This window comes from Haliotis rufescens, unplaced genomic scaffold, assembly GCF_023055435.1.
Source record: "Haliotis rufescens isolate VD_foot unplaced genomic scaffold, xgHalRufe1.0.p SCAF_15, whole genome shotgun sequence".
Taxonomy (NCBI): domain Eukaryota; kingdom Metazoa; phylum Mollusca; class Gastropoda; order Lepetellida; family Haliotidae; genus Haliotis; species Haliotis rufescens.
This window is the reverse complement of record NW_025963835.1, coordinates 26203780-26223453: the sequence shown is the minus strand read 5'-3', so window position 1 is coordinate 26223453 and position 19674 is coordinate 26203780. Positions and strand designations below refer to the sequence as shown.

At 41.4% G+C, this 19674-nt stretch overlaps 1 protein-coding gene across 5 annotated transcripts in view; it reads left to right on the top strand.

Moving 5' to 3' along the window:
- LOC125380105 overlaps positions 1–19674 on the top strand; it is an 84609-nt gene that overhangs the window by 54895 nt on the left and 10040 nt on the right. For all 5 annotated transcript variants that reach the window (XM_048396373.1, XM_048396375.1, XM_048396376.1 and 2 more), the window contains exon 3: positions 13064–16066. In XM_048396373.1, coding sequence (XP_048252330.1) covers positions 13064–16066 — 3003 coding nt within the window. The remainder of the gene's footprint in view (positions 1–13063; positions 16067–19674) is intronic.

Sequence of the window (19674 nt, the reverse complement as noted above, 5' to 3'; positions counted from 1 at the left end):
AGGGACACACGGACAGGCCCGATGTACAGGGACACACGGATAGGCCTGATGTACAGGGACACACGGACAGGCCTGATGTACAGGGACACACAGTTAAACAGATGCACAGACAGACACCTGCTTTTATTCAATGGCAGTCACACATGTACAGGTAAACAGCAATACCTTGACAACAGGCAGGACAAATATACCAAATAAACCCCACATTCACAAATATACCAAAAATACCACATATTCACACATATTCAGGCCCAACATGTGGACAGGCACACTCCTGTATACAGACACACTGAGGTACACGGACACACACAGGTTCTGACGGGTTTATCAGTCTTCAGAATCAAATATTTGAGCCAAAGGGTGGGTATGCTTATGTCAGCTGGTGGCCATTTCGAAGTACATACCATGATGCCCTGTCATTAGCCAATACAGTCAGCTACAATGTTTACTATAATTAACTCAGGAGCCTTAATTACAATGTCTATCATGAAGTCAGGTAGCGAAGATTGTGTGTCAAGTTGACAATTATAGTTTCGTTATACGTTTGGCGGGGCGGTCGGGGAAGCCTAGTGGTTAAAGCGTTCGCTCGTCAAGCTGAAGACCCGGGTTCAATGTGTGAAGCCTATTTATGGTGTCCCCCGCCGTGATATTGCTGGAATATTGCTAAAAGCGGCCTAAAATCAAACTCACTCACTATACGTTTGGCTGGTGTATATCCGAATCCCATGTCCGTCTATGTGTGCAGAAGCCCCATAGTAATGCAGTTTATCTGACTGTTTATGTAAGTATAACTCTCAGTTCTATTATGTAAGTATAACTCTCAGTTCTACTCTTAAGTTAAGGAATATGTCTGTTATGAACATACCAAGTTTTGTGGTGCTTCCTCGATTGTCTTATATACTGATAATGGTTCTGATGTGTGTTAATGTGGTAACTGAACAGACTAGACCATTCATGGATGTATGGGGGGACACTGGCACCGCAATTTGCTGTGCAGAATTGCATCCCTTGAGCATGCCAGAAACCTTATCATGATCATTAGTTCGAGTCCTGGTTCACCCGATTCGTGCTTGTGGATTTTACCAAAGTCGTAAACATCTGAGACATGCATCACTTCGGGCTTTCCTCCCACAGTAAGCTGACACGCTGTGATAAAACTTGGATACTGTTCAAAGCAGTGTTATACCGAACTCACACACTCATTCCTTTTTCCTATTGGGATAATTTTATGTTTTCTGTATTTTGCTAACGCTGTTCCAAGGAAGGATATAACATATTTTGGCATAAGTATCTCCTATCTCCAGTGAGAGACAGCCGTTTTATTATGTATAGGTACTACTCAACATTTTATAGGGATATTCTCTGTGTCCTGGTAGGGATAAATCTGACTGGGGATCTAGTTGTATGAACAGGATGCAATTTGGCCTTGACCTGACAGCAGTCTGTAAAGACAGGGGCCAGACAATCCATTGATTGACATCATGAGCTTCAATCTACACATCAACAAAGTCAGCGCGTCTGACCACCCGATCCTGTTATTCGCCTCTTACAACAAGCATGGTTTGCTGAAGACCTATTCTAACTCAAATGTTCACAGTGTTAGAGGATGTAGACAATAATATGATAATTGATTCATACTAGCCTTAACTTTTGCTGAAAATTTATCTTTTTCACAATTCATTTTTTTTTATAGTCTTAAAATTATCTGTATTTTGGACATCGTCTTAGTAACTTATTCCTGCAGTTTATATGAACTGTATTTCGGACATCGTGTCCAACAGTGCAATTCACAAGTTTGTTTGTTTGTTAGTTTATTTGATGTTTAACGCGGCAATCAGCTATATTCCAGCTATATGACGGCATCTGTAAGTAAGTCTAGATCACACAATCCAGTGATTGATATCATGAGCATCGATCCACGCAATTGGGATACAATGACATGCATCAACCAAGTCAGCAAGACTGACCAACCGATTCCGTTAGTTGCCTCTTACGACAAGCATAGTCGCCTATTACGGCAAGCATGGGTTGCTGAAGACCTATTCTACCTCAGATCTTCACGGGGCGCAATTCACAAGTAACTTGTTCCTGCAGTGTATAATCTGTTGAGATGACACATACTGCTGTCCATATCAAGCTGGTCTTATCGAAGGCTAATCTTCGAAGTATGAACCTTACCCTCTTCATTGATGTAATGCCCAATCAGTCTTTGACAGAGGGGTCCGTTTCAGAAATAAACAGCTGCTGTGTTTCATATCACAAGGTGATAATGGTTTTCATCAGAGGCATGTGAAAATGAGGACATTTTATCAGATTACAGAACAGGATTTAAAAGTATCAGTGAGCTTCCTTCACTTTAAGCAGCTTAAACAACAATGAATCTTGTCCGCCATTGTTCAACTGATGTAAAGGCTGTATTGATGTGCAGTAGAAATCCATTAGTCTTGCATTTTGTTGTTGAGAGGAACCCAGGCATGAAGCATGTTCATGTTTCACTTTGAGCATTTGTATTGATATCGTGATATTAAAATGATCGGTTCAATGAGTAAACATGTTAAATGCAGGTTGAGAACTTCATTTATTATTTAGCCATCATCAACATGTTTTTAACATGACTTAGTAGTGGTATACATTTGTCAGCATTCTTGTACATTTAACCGTGATGTTGACCACAGCTCTTACTTTGATGGCTGCATGCAAGGAGACACTAACTGATTACGTGTCCCTTTATACACATTTCAGATTCAACACATGAAAATTTCCAATTTCTTAATTTGGCTCAATAGTATAATGCATTTCTCATGGGTTTTATCATTGATCAGATATTTATGTGTGAGTTTATGAAAATGAAAGGCCTTTATAGTGCAATATATCATTTTCTGTTTGATGTTTAAAACATGAGACTCCTTGTCATAGTTTTAAAAGCCGGGGTAGCCTAGTGCTTAAAACATGCATGTATCTTGTTCTTTGATTCTTCACTGACTACGATGTGGACCTTCTTGTGACCTTAGCATGCTTAGGGACAGAATAATTTAATTGTTAGATTTCCATGTTGTTGTTTTTTGAAAATGCCCTAGGAGGTTTAATTTTTTTAATGTTTTCTATTTTTACACAAACTGTTCAAGTGATCTCGGATCAGAACAGTCAATGGATGTGATTCACATGAAGCCTGAATGTTTTGTTGGACTTTGTATATGTTGTGTGTCATCGAGTGACTGGAAGGGAAACATATCTGAATATTGCTCTATGTCGAATAAGTGTGATACATTTGGATCGAACTGCCTGTTCACTGTAAGGGATAAAGTTACTGTCATGTTTCATTTCAGTCAAGGTACAACCCACAACACTCTCTCTGTCCTTCCCTCCCTTCTATTTGGCCTTCAGTTACCTATGCTTGCCGTAAGGTGACTTACGGGATCAGGTAGTAAGGCTCATTAATTTCATTGACTGCCCAATTCTCCCCCTCCTCCCTCATTTTCTCTTCTCCATTACTTCTCCATCCTCCTGTCTTCCTCCTCCTCCTCCCTTCCTCCCTTCCTCCATCTTTCGGGGCGGTCAAGGTAGCCCTGTGGTTAAAGCCTTCGCTCGTCATGCCGAAGACCCGGGTTCGATTCCTTACATGGGTACAATGTGTGAAGCCCATTTCTGGTGTCCCCCTCTGTGATATTGCTGGAATATTGCTAACAGCGGCGTAAAATCATACTCACTCACTCACTCCTCCCTCTTTCTTTCCTTCACCCTTTCCATCTCCCCTCTTCCACCTCCCCTCCCCTCCTTTCCTTATTCTTTTTCTTCATCCCTTCCTACCCTCCTTCGTCCCTTTCTTCCCTATCCCTTTCCTTCACCCTTTCCATCTCTTCCTCCTCTCCTCCCCCCCCCCCCCCACTCCTCCTCACACCCAACAACTATCTATATCACATCCTGTCCCTGAAACATGGTAACAACATAAATATATTCTAATGTAATCCCCACCCCCACAACCTGAAAGGATATCTGTAAAGATAATGTTAATATCAGCTCTACTGTAATCGTGGTGATGCAGGTTACTTATCACATTCAGCCACATGTTATAAACTGCATGATCACCGGAGATTGGGAAAATTGGGAGGTAGAATGAAGTAACTAGTTCCTTATACTGCCAGTAGGTGTCGCTAGTGTAGAACAGATTGTTAGTCAGGCAGGCAGGTGTGGAGTCATGTCCTGCCAAGTCATCGGGGACAGAAGATGGTACAGGTTGGTAGTGCCTGCCGTAAGCTTTTTTTATGTTTAATTATTGTGATGAAGTCGAGTTAGTTCTCTGGTTATATTGACATCAATAAAGCTAGTGTATGTGTTATTTACACATTAAAGATACTGTTACACATGATCAATGTATCCTGTTTAGTTTATGGGCTGACTTATTGATGATGTTGAGCGAACATGGGATTATCTACTGCATCGTAAGTAGGATCTGTGTTATGTTGTCTATGAAGCATTTGGATGATTATAGATGGCGACAGACAGGGTGTCTAAATATGGAACAGGATGCTGTATTGATTCTCCTCCGACATTGATTGAGTACAACTCCCATGTTGAAATGCCACCATACACTTTATGTAGGTGTTGTATTAATCATTCATCCTATGTCTGTCAAGAGCAGGCAACTGCTTCATCGTCCCTGCTTCTTGGAGTGGGTGGTATGCAGGGAATGCCATTGTCTTATACCATATGCTGATATGTCTTGTACCACATGTTCATATGTCTTATACCATATGCTGATATGTCTTATGCCACATGCTCATGATATGTCTTATACCACATGTTCATGATATGTCTTATGCCACATGTTCATATGTGTCTTATATTCCACACGCTGATGACATGTCTTTTCTACATGTTCATGATGTGCCTCATGCCACATGTTCAGGGTATGCCTTATACCACATGTTCATGATATGCCTTATATTCCACACGCTGATGACATGTCTTTTCTACATGCTCATGATATGTCTTTTACCAGAGATCTTGTACCCTCATGATATCTTTACTATTACATGGCTTTTGTCACCTACATGCCATATTTTAACAATTTGACATTTGAGTTGTCAAGTAGTCATACAGACTGAATCAACAAGGGAGACTGATCGTACTTGTCAGTGATGAAAGTCCTCATTTTCACGTAAGATATTCTTTTCAGCAATTATGACATCTTGGATATTTTTCGGTGAATATCTCTGTATGTATCTACTGTATCAAGGCCAGGGGCATTCACTCACTGCCCCAGTATATAACAAGCTCATGTGTGACAAGAGTAAAATCTATTTTCAACAGAAAGAGAAGTAGTTACGGCTGTTTAAAGACGGCAAAGATGGAATCTGTTGAGTGAGGATGTCTGATCTGGTATTTACATCAGTTCAGACCTGTTACAGCAGCCAGAAAAGCATGATGGTTAAGTTTACATCTCTCTCTTTCCTCTTCTTTCTCTCCATCTCGCCCCCCCCCCCCCCCCCCCCCACACACACACACACACACACCAACCTCCCTCCCCCACACACCACACACACACACACACACACACACACCAACCTCCCTCCCCCACACACCACACACACACACACACACACACACACACACACACACACACACACACACAAGAACACACACACAAGAACACACACACAAGAACACACACAAGAACACATTTAGCTGGTCTGAAATTGATTATGATAAACCTGTTGTCATTTAAACAAAAGCAGTATTATCAATAAAGAAAGGCTATTGATTCCCCGGAGAAAAACCTAATTGGAATCTGTGGAATGTAAGAGAATTTAGGCTCTGTTACTAGGACCTGTGCTATCGATTTTTTATCAAGGCAAGACAGGAATATCATTAAATGAAAACATTGGCTGGATCGAACTTGATGCTTACTATGAAAACAAGACTTCAGCTTTTCAGGTTTGAAAACAAATTGAGTTAATACTGGGGTGTTGTTGTTTAATATCCATTTTATATGAACATGTGTTACGATGCAATGTTCAAATTGAAGGGGAGTCCTGGAGGTTTATCCTGTAGTATCCGAATCTAGAGAGCCCTTACATTTTCTACCATTAACAATAGGGTTTTTGGCAAATATTTCTTGACTTTTGTATTTAGTTTCAACACTGCGGTGAGAAAGGAATGGATGTGTGAGTGTTGTAATAGTATTCATGTCTGTTTATTTATTTGTTGTTTAACGCGGCACTCAGCAGTATTCCAGCTATATGATGGCGGTCTGTAAATAATCTAGTCTGGACCAGACAATCCAGTGATGGATGTCATGAGCATCGATCCACGCAATTGGAATCGATGACATGCTTCAACCAAGTCAGAGAGCCTGACCACCTGATCCCATTAGTCGCCTCTTAAGACAAGCATAGGTTGCTGAAAACCTATTCTACCCCGGATCTTCACGGGTCTCATGTCTGTACATCCATTTCAGTATGGAATAGAGTAATGGATAGGCATCAGCTGCTCCTGAACATGTCATGGGAAGTCTCATGCCCTGAATTTACTGATCATGATGGTGTGGTATCGTGACTGAACTGTATCATTTCATAGTTTTCTCGTAGATTGGTTTTGCATCTCATTCACTACAGTATATAAGGTTATGAATTTTACTATACAACTCAAGGGCAGAAGGGTAGCCTAGTGGTCAAAGCGTTCGCTCTTCACGCCAAAGACCCGGGTTTGATTCTCCATGTGGGTACAGTGTGTAAAGCCTATTTCTGGTGTCCCCGGCAGTGATATTGCTGAATATATAAAAACCATACTCACTCACTCACTTAACCAATTCTCACTCACTCACTCACTCACTCACTCACTCACTCACTCACTCCGCTTATGATGAGGATATTTTTAACCTTTCCATGACACACAAAACTGATTCTCATAATATTTCAAGTGTATTTTAAACAGAATGACATATCTGAGTATCCCTATCAAAATTGAGTGGTATAATTTTGCACAAATTCAGCCTTGCACCAAACATGTGTGTCATGTTGCAAGTCATCACATGATGCTGAATCTTCAGTGTGCATGGCGCTGACTGTCTGGGGGTGGGGAGCCCTGGAGCTGCTTGGGTCCCATGACCTCTACACCTGAAGGGCAGCGTCACAGGTGTGTTTAGATATACAGGCATGTCACAGGTGTTTGTCATACTGATGTTGAACACATGGGATTCCTAACCCATCATTGTCATCTCGTATCCTGGTCAGGTGTATCCACAGTCACTCTTCGTGACTTAGTTTTATTACCCAGTGTTTTTGTGTGTAATATAATCATGCTTTTGCCTTCAGCTGTTTCTGGTTAAACCAGTGCTGGAGTGCTCATATAATAGTTTGCTTTTACACTTAGTCTTATATGACCCATGCTTGTCGTAAGATGCGACTAATGGGATCAGGTGGTCAGGCTCGTTAGTTGATGCATGTCATCGTGTCCCAAGTGCAGGGATTGATGCGCATGATGTCAATCTATGGATTGTGTCGTCCAGACTCAGTTATTTACAGACCGCTGGAATATTGCTGAGTGCAGCGTTAAACAACAAACATACAAAAGTTGCATCAAGAATGAACCATGTAAAACACCGGATTTTTTTAGAAAACAACTAGTCCCGACTGTATTTGTACTTAGACCAACTGTTCTTTATGTGACCTCCAATTATTCCATGCATACCAATACGTAGCATCCCTATCTTTATCGGTGGAAACAGATAATTTCACATGATCTGAATATCAATACAACAGCTGCTGGTGCCCTCAGTGACGCCCACTTTAATTCTGGCACATCAGTGACATTATCGCCTGTCCTCGCACCATGCTGCCGCCTGTACCATGTGGATGATGACTGCTCTTCCATTGGACTGAGGTCTAGCGTGTCATTTCCCGCCTCCACACTGCAGTACATTCCTCTGTGGTCTAGTGGATAGAGCATCCTCCCAGAGCGTGGAAGGTCGATTGTTTGATCCCCTGGCTGCGTCATATCAAAAGACGTTAAGTTTGGTGTCAGTATAATGATTCTGGTATCCATGTTAAACTGGAACATGGTGTCTCAGTTGGCTAACACAACAAAACTGGCAAAATTCTGGACTAGGTCCATATATATGGAGCTGTAGTCCATCAGTCAGCTGAGGTCCCTACATATGGAGCTATAGTCCATCGGTCAGCTCAGGTCCCTATATATGGAGCTGTAGTCCATCAGTCAGCTCAGGTCACTGTATATGGAGCTATAGTCCATCAGTCAGCTCAGGTCCCTATATATGGAGCTGTAAGTCCATCGGTCAGCTCAGGTCCCTATATATGGAGCTGTAGTCCATCGGTCAGCTCAGGTCCATATAAATGGAGCTGTAGTCCATCGGTCAGCTCAGGTCACTGTATATGGAGCTTTTTTTTATAGAAAAACTTCAGAACCTCACGTGAGACTTGTCACTGTACATCAGCATTAGCACTCTGCTGTTACCGAAACAGATGGGTAATAAATCTGATGCTACCAATCTGTCGTCAAGGACTCTGACAAAAGCCTTCCACAGGTTGACAGTTTCTGTCATCATTCCTGGCTGCTTTAGTTCATTCAAACACTGAATGAGTTACGTGGTAGTAGGTAATTCAGGTTGTTGAAACTGCCGACTTCAGCATTTTCTTGACTGGGATGTTCGTGTACGTTTCAGTGAAGCACAGAAGTGTATAAAACATCTATGTTGTGACTTGACAATGATGTATTCTGTTTTGGGCTACATTCGCTCACTCAAAATGTGCCTTGTGAGTAATCTGTTCCCTAGTCAGTGTAAGTATTGAAACTGTTGGCACAAACTTGCATCCTTTGAGATGAGCATGTTTCCAATCTAATTGTTCTTTCCAGTATTTCCTTATGTCTTGTCTCTGTACGGATTCCAGGGTGTAATAGTGGTCTCCAGTAGCTGTAGTAAGAGCGGAGTATTGTATGTTTAACATGTGTGACCTTGCTGATTGTGATCATACCTTGTGGTTTGCCTGACCAGACTGACCGCCTCTGTGGTCTAATGGTACAGCGTCCGCCCGGAGTGCAGAAGGTCCGGGGTTCGATCCCCAGCCGCGTCATACCAAAAGACGTTAAAAGATGATACTGGTTGTTACCCTGTCTGGCTCTCGGCATTAAGAGGCTAAAACAAGGACTGGTTGGCTCGGAGTCAGTATACTGTGTCTGAGTGGGGTATTCATGTTAAACTGTGGCATGGTATCTCAGTGTGCTAGCACTATAAATCGGCATTAGTCCGGACTAGTACAAGCAGCCACATACACGTGCATGCACGTCGCTATATAAGTGCAATAATCTTGGACGCAACGTTACCGTTAACCCCATTTCACCTCACCTGACCAGACTACATATAAGCCATCACGAGGCTGTCATATTGCACTCTTGAAGATCCGGGGTAGAATAGGTCTCCAGCAACCGTAAAAGGTGACTGCTTGTCGTAAGAGGCGACTAACGGGATCGGGTGGTCATGCTCGCTGACTTGGTAGATGCATGTCATCGTATCCCAATTGTTTCGATCTATGCTCATGATGTCAGTCACTGGATTGTCTGGTCCTGACTTGATTATTTACAGCTGGAATATAGCTGGAATATTGCTGAGTGTCATATTACAACATTCACATACTGTACCTTATGTTTTGGGGAATCCTAAAAGGTCACAAAATATATATTACTCAAAATAAGTTCAGGTCCACTCGGTTCTTTGCTATGACTATAGTTAATAGTAATATAAAAAAATGAGGTTGTCCGTAACTACTTTCGCATTGTATTCAGACTTAGCACATTCATGTCTCAAATATTTTCTTTTGATATTATCCTGAAGACTTATGAGTAATTCCAAGTGGATTTCAACATGACTACAGCATGTACAGTGGAGGAAATTGTGCCCATTACTGTCTGATATGGTACTGCATGTCATAAACTCAAATCTGGTGAATATGGCTCAACAGCATTTATCTGAAAACAGGGGTGACATTTGTCAAAACTGACACTAAAATCTTGTGTCATTTGTGGAAATTGAAGCTAAGGTCATTTTTGATCTCCTAATTCCCTCAGCTTCCTTTGTGGCTTGTGTGCATACCATCACATGAAAGGGCCCGTTGCTGCAACTGTTGACTGAATGACTGATGAGGAAGTCATGTGCAAAGCATGCAGGGAGTCCATGATATGGATATCACTGCTTTGTTCATTTCCTGTCATCTTCGTCATTACGCTGGTCATTTAGAAGATACAGATACGTGAAGATCTGGGGTAGAATAGGCCTTCAGCAACCCATGCATGCTGCAAAAGGCGACTATGCTTGTCGTAAGAGGCTACTAACAGGATCGGGTGGTCAGGCTTGCTGACTTGGTTGATGCATGTTATCGTATCCCAACTGCGTGGATCGATGCGCAGGATGTCAATCTTCGGATTGTCTGGTCCAGACTTGATTATTTACAGCTGGAATATTGCTGAATGTGGCATTAAACAACAAACAAATAAAACCAAACAAAATAGAAGATACATGTCATGTCAAATACCTGTTGATTGTCATCCACTTGAATACTCCGATATAGAGCAAACAAGATTGTGCTAATTTGACACAGCTGATGATAGCCATCTGGGATTATCTATAATATTATATCTCGATTCCATTATGATAAATACTGTGGATCATTCATCACCACACCTTTAAATGTTAGCCAGGTTCGAATTACAATCTAAATTGACTAAATTACACTTTCCTTGAGTGAAACAAGTATGGATATTGTCATCGTATTGTAAACTTTAAAATTTCAAGCTAAAAGTTTATTCATAACAGTCTTCTGATTAGATTAAGTATATGTGAGGGCTTACTTGAATGAGGCCACGATTATGATGTGGGTCTGTGCTGATCTATGCTTTTGATTGGCTGTGCAAGGTGGGGGTGGTCATGTGACTTCCAAAATAAAGTCATCGTGCAAATAGGTCCATGGTATTTATCATAATAGTATGGAGATATTATATCAAAGGATGATGTCATGCATAAGTTTGCAAGGAATGTCTTAGAAACCCATGCTGCATCGTATCCCAAGTCACTCGACCCCCAACCTACTCCCACTCTCCTGTCCTACCCCCACACGTCCCATGTTCCAGGTCAGGAGAGGTCTCTTTTTGTAAGAGCCAAGTCATATGAGGATTGGGTGGTCACTCTCTGTGACTTGGCTGATGGCATCAACATCCGGTATCCCAGCATTAGAAATTGGCACTAGTCCTAAAGTCCTTGCCAAACTGCCCAATAGTTAAGTATCATAAGGACGAGTAGAAATTTGCCATTTTTAAGGGGTTTTCTATATGTTCTCATTGTAAGGACTAGGGGCCTGAAACTGTTAATTTCCAGCGCTGGTATCCCCAGTTCAGACCTTCATATTTACGAATAACAGAAGTTGATGGGAATAGTTGGAACCACAAAGAACAGAAAGCCAGACTTTGGCCTTCATCTCCACCCTACTCTCCTCTCTTCTGTCCAGAAGTCAGGGTTGGAGTACGGAATACTAAAGAGGCATGAAGCATGTTATCCCTGTAAGCGTCAGCTAAAAAAACATATCTTATGCCAGCAGATGTATCCTGGGCATGTGCTGTGGAGGAACATTAGACTTAGGCAGTGGCAAATTGCCACTGTGGTGTTTTGCTGACAATGCAAGATTAGATTTACTTTCGGAAAGATTTACAAGGATAGAAAATACGCAGAAGTGGCTCAGTTGCCATCCCCTGGGGCTATATGGATTCCTCGTAGCATGTGCACATCATTAGAGGGGTGATAGGGTAGCCTAGTGGTTAAAGCGTTCGCTTGTCACGCTGAAGGCCCGGGTTCGATTCCCATGTGGATACAATGTGTGAAGCCCATTTCTGGTGTCCCCCGCCGTGACATTGCTGGAATATTGGTTCATATACAATGTACACTACTTTGCGACATGATGATTTAACAAAAAAAGCAAATACCGTATTAGACGTAATAAGCGCCCTGTTCTAATAAGCGCCCATGGCAATATTTGCTAATGTATTGGCTAGTGAACAATCCCAATTAGCACCCCTTCCAATTGAACAATGTACACAAGACTTATTTATTCGCGTATAATACACACTTGTGTGTTATATGCACCCTAAATTATGGGCAATTAAATTCTGGAAAAATATATCTGTCGTATATAAACATTTCAGACTGTCAGCATAAACCACGAAATTTCAGATCTTTCAACTCTGATAAGAGCCCCCCTGTTTCTCATTTCTCAGAGTGAATATTATTACGCCGAATATGGTATTACGATTATCTCCATTATATGTCTCTGCAATGTTAAGCTTGCATTTCTGAAGTTTCTGACTTTATCTGCAAAATTACTCATGCCATTTATGTCCCCATGCAAAGAAGGCCTTGTCCCAATTCACTCTGACATTTAGATAATGGTGTTTTTGTATTGAAGTACTTTGGAAAGAAAAAAGAAATTAATTATTGAAAGACTTTCACACGCTTGTTTGAGAATCATTCTCCAGACTGACCTTTTGTGTGTCCAGTAGCATTTGACATTAGGGTATAAGAGGATACTGCATCGGTGGAAGCTTGTATTAGGTTGTGTCAGTCAGTTATTGTTGAGAGGACATTAGCTTTTGCTGTTCTGGATGAGGTGATAACATCAACAGCAGCAGAAAAATCATTAAATCTAATCACAGAAGTGAGCAGAGCCTTGCTTCAACACTGCGCCATGATAATCACGATTAACTGCGCATCTGGGTCATTGGGGTAATTCAGCTGTTCTTCATTGACCTCATGTGGAGTCATTATTTCAAACATTTTGAGAAAAAAAAAATCAAATGAAGTAATTCTTTGTGATCATAAATGGGGTTTAGCCCTGGGTTAAAGCTTTCATTTAACATTCTGAAAACATTTTGATTAGCCAGTGGTAATATGTGAAGTCAGAATTTTCTTTTCCATGATACTGCTGGAATATTGCCTAAACTTATATAAGAATCTTCTCGTGAACTTTCTGATCTTGGTTTGTAATTCTTTGTCTTCTTTCTTCAGATGATGCTGATGAACGTGTGAGCAGCTCAAAGACCAGGAATAGTTGCCATGACATAAACGGAAACCCAATTGCACCTAGTGCCTACAGGCAAATGAGAGAGCCACCCAACAAGTCAGTCGAGGGAAGTCTTGTCAGCTCAAGAAAGCCTACTAATTATGGAACATATCCCCAAAACCCCCCTGAATTTCCACGTGAAACTTCGAATTTCGACTCTTTCCCATTTCAAGGGCAATCAGTTAAAGACTTGGAAGATGGGTCCTCTAGCACTGATCGCAAGAAATCTCGGAAAAAGACACACAAGGAGCCTGTGAAGCTTGCTGAAGATATTCCCAATTATGTCGGGAACATAGCTAGTGTAGACGATCTTGTCAAATTTATAGAAACACATAAATTTGGTGAAAAACAACTGAAAAAGAAAGTCAGTCAGAAGTCTAGTCCTGGCAGCGAGATTGCTGTAAAAGCAGACAAAGCAGCTAAAAAGAATAAAGAGAAGAAGATAAGGGTAGGTCAGGCAGACGAGACTAACGACTCTCACAACGAGAGTGTGGAACTTGACAACTCTCCCACCGCGGTGACCAGCGAGGCCCCAGCATCCCCCCTACCTCCAGCAGACGCAGACGCAGCTGCTGCAGACGCACGTCCAATAGTAGCAGCTGACGACGAAGAGGAGGAGGAGGACATGGGCAACTATGGTGATAAAGCTGCAGCCACCAGTGTAGTAGAATCACAAGCTCCACTGGAGGATTCCCAGCCATGCAGCAAACCAGACACCAAGTTCGTGTTGAACAAAGACATTGAACCACTTGCTGACAAAATAAGTTCTTCCAAAAGTCCTCCTTTGCATAAGAGGGAGGTTGACCCGAAAGACAAGAACAAAACCAAGAACCGAGAGAAGGAGAAATCTGTGGAGGCTGTTCTCCCAGCTTCTGTGGAGAATAAGAAACAAAAGGGTAAGAACGGAAAGCCAGAGGGTCAGCTTCGGAATAATAAGAAATTGGAAAATAAGAACGATATCATTAACAATTCCAAAACTGTAGACAAAATGAAAATTGAAAATGGTCCAACAAGGATGGTGTCTAATTTAGACAGTGATGATCTTGCCATCACTGAAAATCATCAAGACTATATTTTCACTGACATTGATAACCTTCCTCCAGTGGAACAAGAGTTCACTTTGGTGAGTAAGAAAAAGAAACGTCCAGGTGCTAAAGACGTTGTGTCCGAGATTCCTCGCCAAAAGAATGGACCAAGGGAGAATCGGGGTCTTCCACAGCCCCGGTCTGTGACACCACCCCCTATTTCCTCACTGTTAAAGAAGGAACAAACTCGGGATCTCAGCCCGTCAGCCTTCCCAGCTCTTGGAAAGAAGGCAAATGCCGCCAAATCACGGCCTACTTTCAGAGAGGGAAGGAGGAACTCGTTCGGTGATGTTCCAATTGATACTCTAACTGAACTGAGGTCCCAGGATGACAGTGACATTGAGTCGGTGAAATCACTCCCTGCTGCCAAAGGAGGCAGTTTGAGTGAGTTTGTGTCCCGTTTCCCAGTGTCTTATGCAAAGATGGCTGCTGCGCCTAAACCACCCAATTCACCCACCAGCCCAAAAGCTGAGGAAGAGGAGCCATTTGACACCCAATCTGACAATGCCAACTCCAGGAAACCTACCGTCTGGAAAGGCAGTCCAACTGAACGCAGACATTCAATCGGATCAAGTCCTGAAGATACCAAACAGGAAAACAGTCCAAAGTTAACACAGAGATCACGACAGAAAAGTGGTAGTCAAGAATTCCTTCTGTCAGACCCTGTGATGGTCGATAAGGATGTGTCTGTGCCTGCTAGTGTAGACGTGGAATTCAGTTCTGTGAGTGTGAGTGATTCGAAGGTCGTCTCGAGTAGTAGTTGTTCTAGCGATATCACGGTTTCAGAGGACACTCTGACAAGTGTGAGTCCGTCGGGGGGACAACCCTCCAGCTCCTCCAGTGACAGTCATCCTATTCCACTCATTACTGTAACAAATGATTCCAAAATGTCTGGTAATCAAATCGTAAAAACTGAAAACCCAAATGGTCCTAAGAACGGGCCCCCAAACGGGCCTAAGAATGGGCCGAAAAATGGACCTCAGAGAACTATTAAGACGGAAGTGTTGAACTACACCGAAAGTTCACGATCTCAACATGCTGTGAATCTGGGTAGTATTTCCAAAGAAAACCCTGGTAAGCAAGTGTCTGTGAGTGCTCGTGTTGGTGGTAACAATAGCAAGAAAAATAATAAATCTGTAATCTTCCTGGACAAACGATTTGGTGAAGCCCCAGAAAACCTGGGCATTACGTTCGGGTTTGATTCCAACTTCGAGCAGGAAGTGAAAAGCAGCTGTGACAATGACCATGTGACAACTAGTGTGAACAATATTCAGCAGCAAGGAGCTACTTCTTGTGAAAGGAAAGTGAGTGTAAATCATAATCAAAGTGAACCTCAGTCTATACCAGTGACGTTACCAAAAGACAATTCTAAGAAATCAGAGCCGACTGTTCCTAAACCATCAGAAACACCATCACAACCAACACCAAACAATGGTGGTGGGGCGGAGGTTCTTCCAGGCAGTGTCATCAGCTCCTCCCCATCCTCCACCACAGCCAAGATGTCCAAGACACGCGTGGGAGGACTCAACGGAGTTGTGCTGCCGAAAACTCAGGGTTATAGAAACAGCCATGGTTCCGATGCATTAAGGACCGAACATGTAGCAGCATCTAGTGAGACTAAGTTATCAGCTGCTGCTGCTGCTACTGCTTCTTCCAGCAAAGATAATAATAAAACTGTGCTTTTTTTCTATGGTGAAGGTATTGTAGCGAAACTTGAGAACTCCGATGTGTCAGTTGATTCCCGGGATGCTGAGCCTCCGCCCACACCAACTAGTCAACACAAAGGACAGCTTGCATTCTCCCCCGACGCCAACCACAGAGGGAAGTTCAATGTGTCTGAGGCTGTGGCCTACTTGAAGAAAGGTAAGTCAGGGCTCTCAACAACAACTTGGTGATGCCTTCTTCGACTTTTGCCACTTGTCCGAAGCCTGAGTCTTTCAGGATTCTGTTGAGTAAAAAGGCTAACAATTAGGGATCTCATCCTATTATGCATATCAATATGTTTTGATATCGAAACTATCATTTCAGATATTTATATCGATTCTGTGTCGACACAAATTTGTGAAAATCAATACCAAGTTAATAATTCTCTGTGCCACAGAAATGTTAACATTTGTTAAGATAACAATGGTTCAGTCTCATTAAAATTAGATCTTAGTTCTCGCTACCGCTAAACAAAGATCTGAGGACATCCCATTTGGGGTCACGTCAGACCGACCTTTCATCCGACCAATCTGAACGTCGCTTACAAGATTATGAAAGTGACAGTCGGAATGTGATTTCTAATCACACAACCTCAAAAACTTAAAAACAGGGTATTCCGAATGACAGTTACGGGCTTAATGACTGAATCCATACAATCTAGACAATCTATTAGCCATTCCAGAATGTTCTTTTGTTCAGGTTTTAAATTTTTAATTAAGAATTTGTCAATATATGTTTCGAAGCGTAGTCGCCAATTTGAAATTAGTGCCATAAAGCTCGAGAAAGCTGCCTTCTGATTGGCTAATGTCAACTTCTTGTCAGTCATTCCATTGGTCAGTCAAAATTCGCACAAAGTCGGTCTGACATGACCTGTAATGGGGTGTTCTCAGATCTTTGTTTAGCGGCAGCGAGAACTAAGATCTGATTTTAATGAGATTGACCATGGTTAAGATTGAAAATGAAGAAACAGAAAATTCAAGTTTTGACCTTGAAAAAATATTTAGCATTAAATTGTTTCATTAAATAGGTAATCTTTATCTGTATACATGCAGAAAAAAAATAATTCTTTGTGATGGCAGGGACACAGACATTTTATCAGTTACAATTTAATTTTTTATTTTTTGAGGGGGAATGCAACATTTGCGTTAATTGACAACCCTGTCAAACTAAATTGTGTAAACAATGAGGCATCAGAATGTGTACTCAGATCTAAAAAGAATGTGCTACTCACGTCAAGATGCATATCAAATCATTTATTTTGACAATAGGTACTAGAAACCACTAAAGCAGTTGAAGCAGGAATGGTTGGAAATAAATAGTCAATTTGTTTTAAAAAAAGCCCTGCAACCAAAATACTGTTTTGATAAAAGGTGAGCCACAAAGTCAAACACAGCCAAACAAATGATAGGATAATAAACATCAATGACTTAATAGATATATATGTGCATCGGGGGTATATAGTAAGGGGCGGTCGGGTAGCCTAGTGGTTAAAGCGTTCGCTCGTCACGCCATGGGTACAATGTGTGAAGCCCATTTCTGGTGTCCCCCGCCGTGATATTGATGGAATATTGCTAAAAGCGGCGTAAAACCATACTCACTCACTCACTGTTCAAGCAGGCTGGAGAGTAGACTGGGACGGGTAACTCGGGTACTCGAATGGGTCCTGAGTAGGACCCGGGTACCCACATAACTACCCAGACCCGCTGTAGTCACGTGATATACTGTAATGACATGAACAATGAAACTCTATGGTTACACTACAAGTGTAGCTAATGTTCACATTTCTTTCTCACTATGCAATCATTCGTTCTGACTTTTATATGTTCGAGTAAGGATCTCAATAGTTTTTGTCAGCTCTTCGGTAAAACAATTTCCATTCGGACATTTTGTACCCAACTCTGAGACCCATAGCAGGTACCCGGGTAGAACCGGGTAATAGGGTGTCAGGTACCCGGGCAGTAAAGTTTGACTCGTCCCAGCCCTACTGGAGTGAGTAAGAGATTACAATCTATCAGAATGTCAATGTAACTGTGAAAAAAAAAAAGTAGAAAAAAGGTTCAAGTACTCAATTATTCCCGATGCAGATTTAATAAAAGAAAAAAATGAAATGACTGAAAAGTGACGCTGATTTGTAAACAAATGATTTAATTACTAAAATATATTACCACTTATAAAACCAGCTTGAAAAATAACCAATTATAGCTGGAAGCTTATTCCTTTACTACTGTTGTAAACCTGATTGGTGTTGGTATATTGAGTACATACAGGCGGTGGAGCTAAGGTGGGTAATTTATCAAGTTACAGATTAACTGAGCAAGATCAGACACATATCAGGGTGATTCAACGGCTGTCACATGACATCAGGTCATGTGACCTGATATCTCTCTCAGTTATACCACTTGTACTGTTTGAGTGCAATTTGTCACTTGTTAGGGTGCATGTCAACTGATAGACTTGCACAAGTCTGTAAGGCAGTAATTATTTTTTTAAATCATAATTTTGAGGTTATATGAATAATAAGGACACATTTTCCGTATTAAAGACTGGCGTCCTGTTGCGTCTTATCTTATCTCTCTTATCTAGACATGTAAAGGGATAAAATTACTATATACATCCATGACTTATCCATCTGAGGGTGCTTTGTACTGTTTTTGGATGGTACTTTTCCATGGGGGGTTGTGGGCATGGAAACAAATGGGGCAACATAGCCTAGCCTTGCTCCAAGGCTGTACTGGAAGAAACGTCCATGGATGTGTAGTAATTCTATCCTCCTAATAGCCAAGTCTAGATATGTGGACAGTGAGGACTCCAGTCTCTCATAGGGACAACTTGTTATTATTTACAGAATCTAGAACTTATGATTTAAACTAATAATTATTGCTTTAGAGACTTGTGCAAGTCTTAACATATCCATACAGAGCAGATACAAAAGATTTTAGAAGGTATTGCGGGGGGAAATGGGAGAACATTTTCATGAAGACATTAGAAAACAAGAAATGAACAGAGCTCATTAATATTGGTCGAGACAAGCTGCTTCCAAGATATTTTCAGGAGTTGCAGAAAACTATCAGGGTTGTTAGCGCGTGTTATTTTGTCAGTTGACTTGACATACCTCCACCAATCAAAATCAGAAGGATAATACAGTTGTAATGAGTGCATGAATCTTTCTACTCAGTAACCAGACAATTAGTCATGCACCATGGCTGTGGCATATATGTATTTTATGAAACCCAGTGTTCCCTCTGGATTTTGAAACTGCCAGTCCTTGTGGACTAGCAACTCTTAAAATTACCAGTCCCCCCTAATTTTTGCCAGTCTCAACTTTCAACAAATACAAAAACACATGAAAATTATTTGGTTTCAATTCTTTCAACATCATGCTCAGTGCAAAGATGTCATCTCTTAAGTAACTTAGTTAGATCTAAACGTCATTCACACAAACTTCAGTCACAATTTTCTCTTCTTTTTTTTAATATATCGTGACCAAGTTGCTACAAATGGATATTTATACTAGTAATAGATAAGGGGAAACCCTGATGGTAACAGACAAGCTGACTTTATTTGAAAAATATACTTATATGAATATCACTGATGTTTTGTTCAACATCAAAGATTCATAAGCTACTTTATTTGCCGGTCAACAGGGACTGGCAGTCACATGAATTACCGGTCCAACCCTAATTTTACCGGTAAAAACTGGTAATTACTGGTAAACGGGAACACTGAAAACTGAACAAATCTAGATTTATATAAAAGCAAGTCTATCC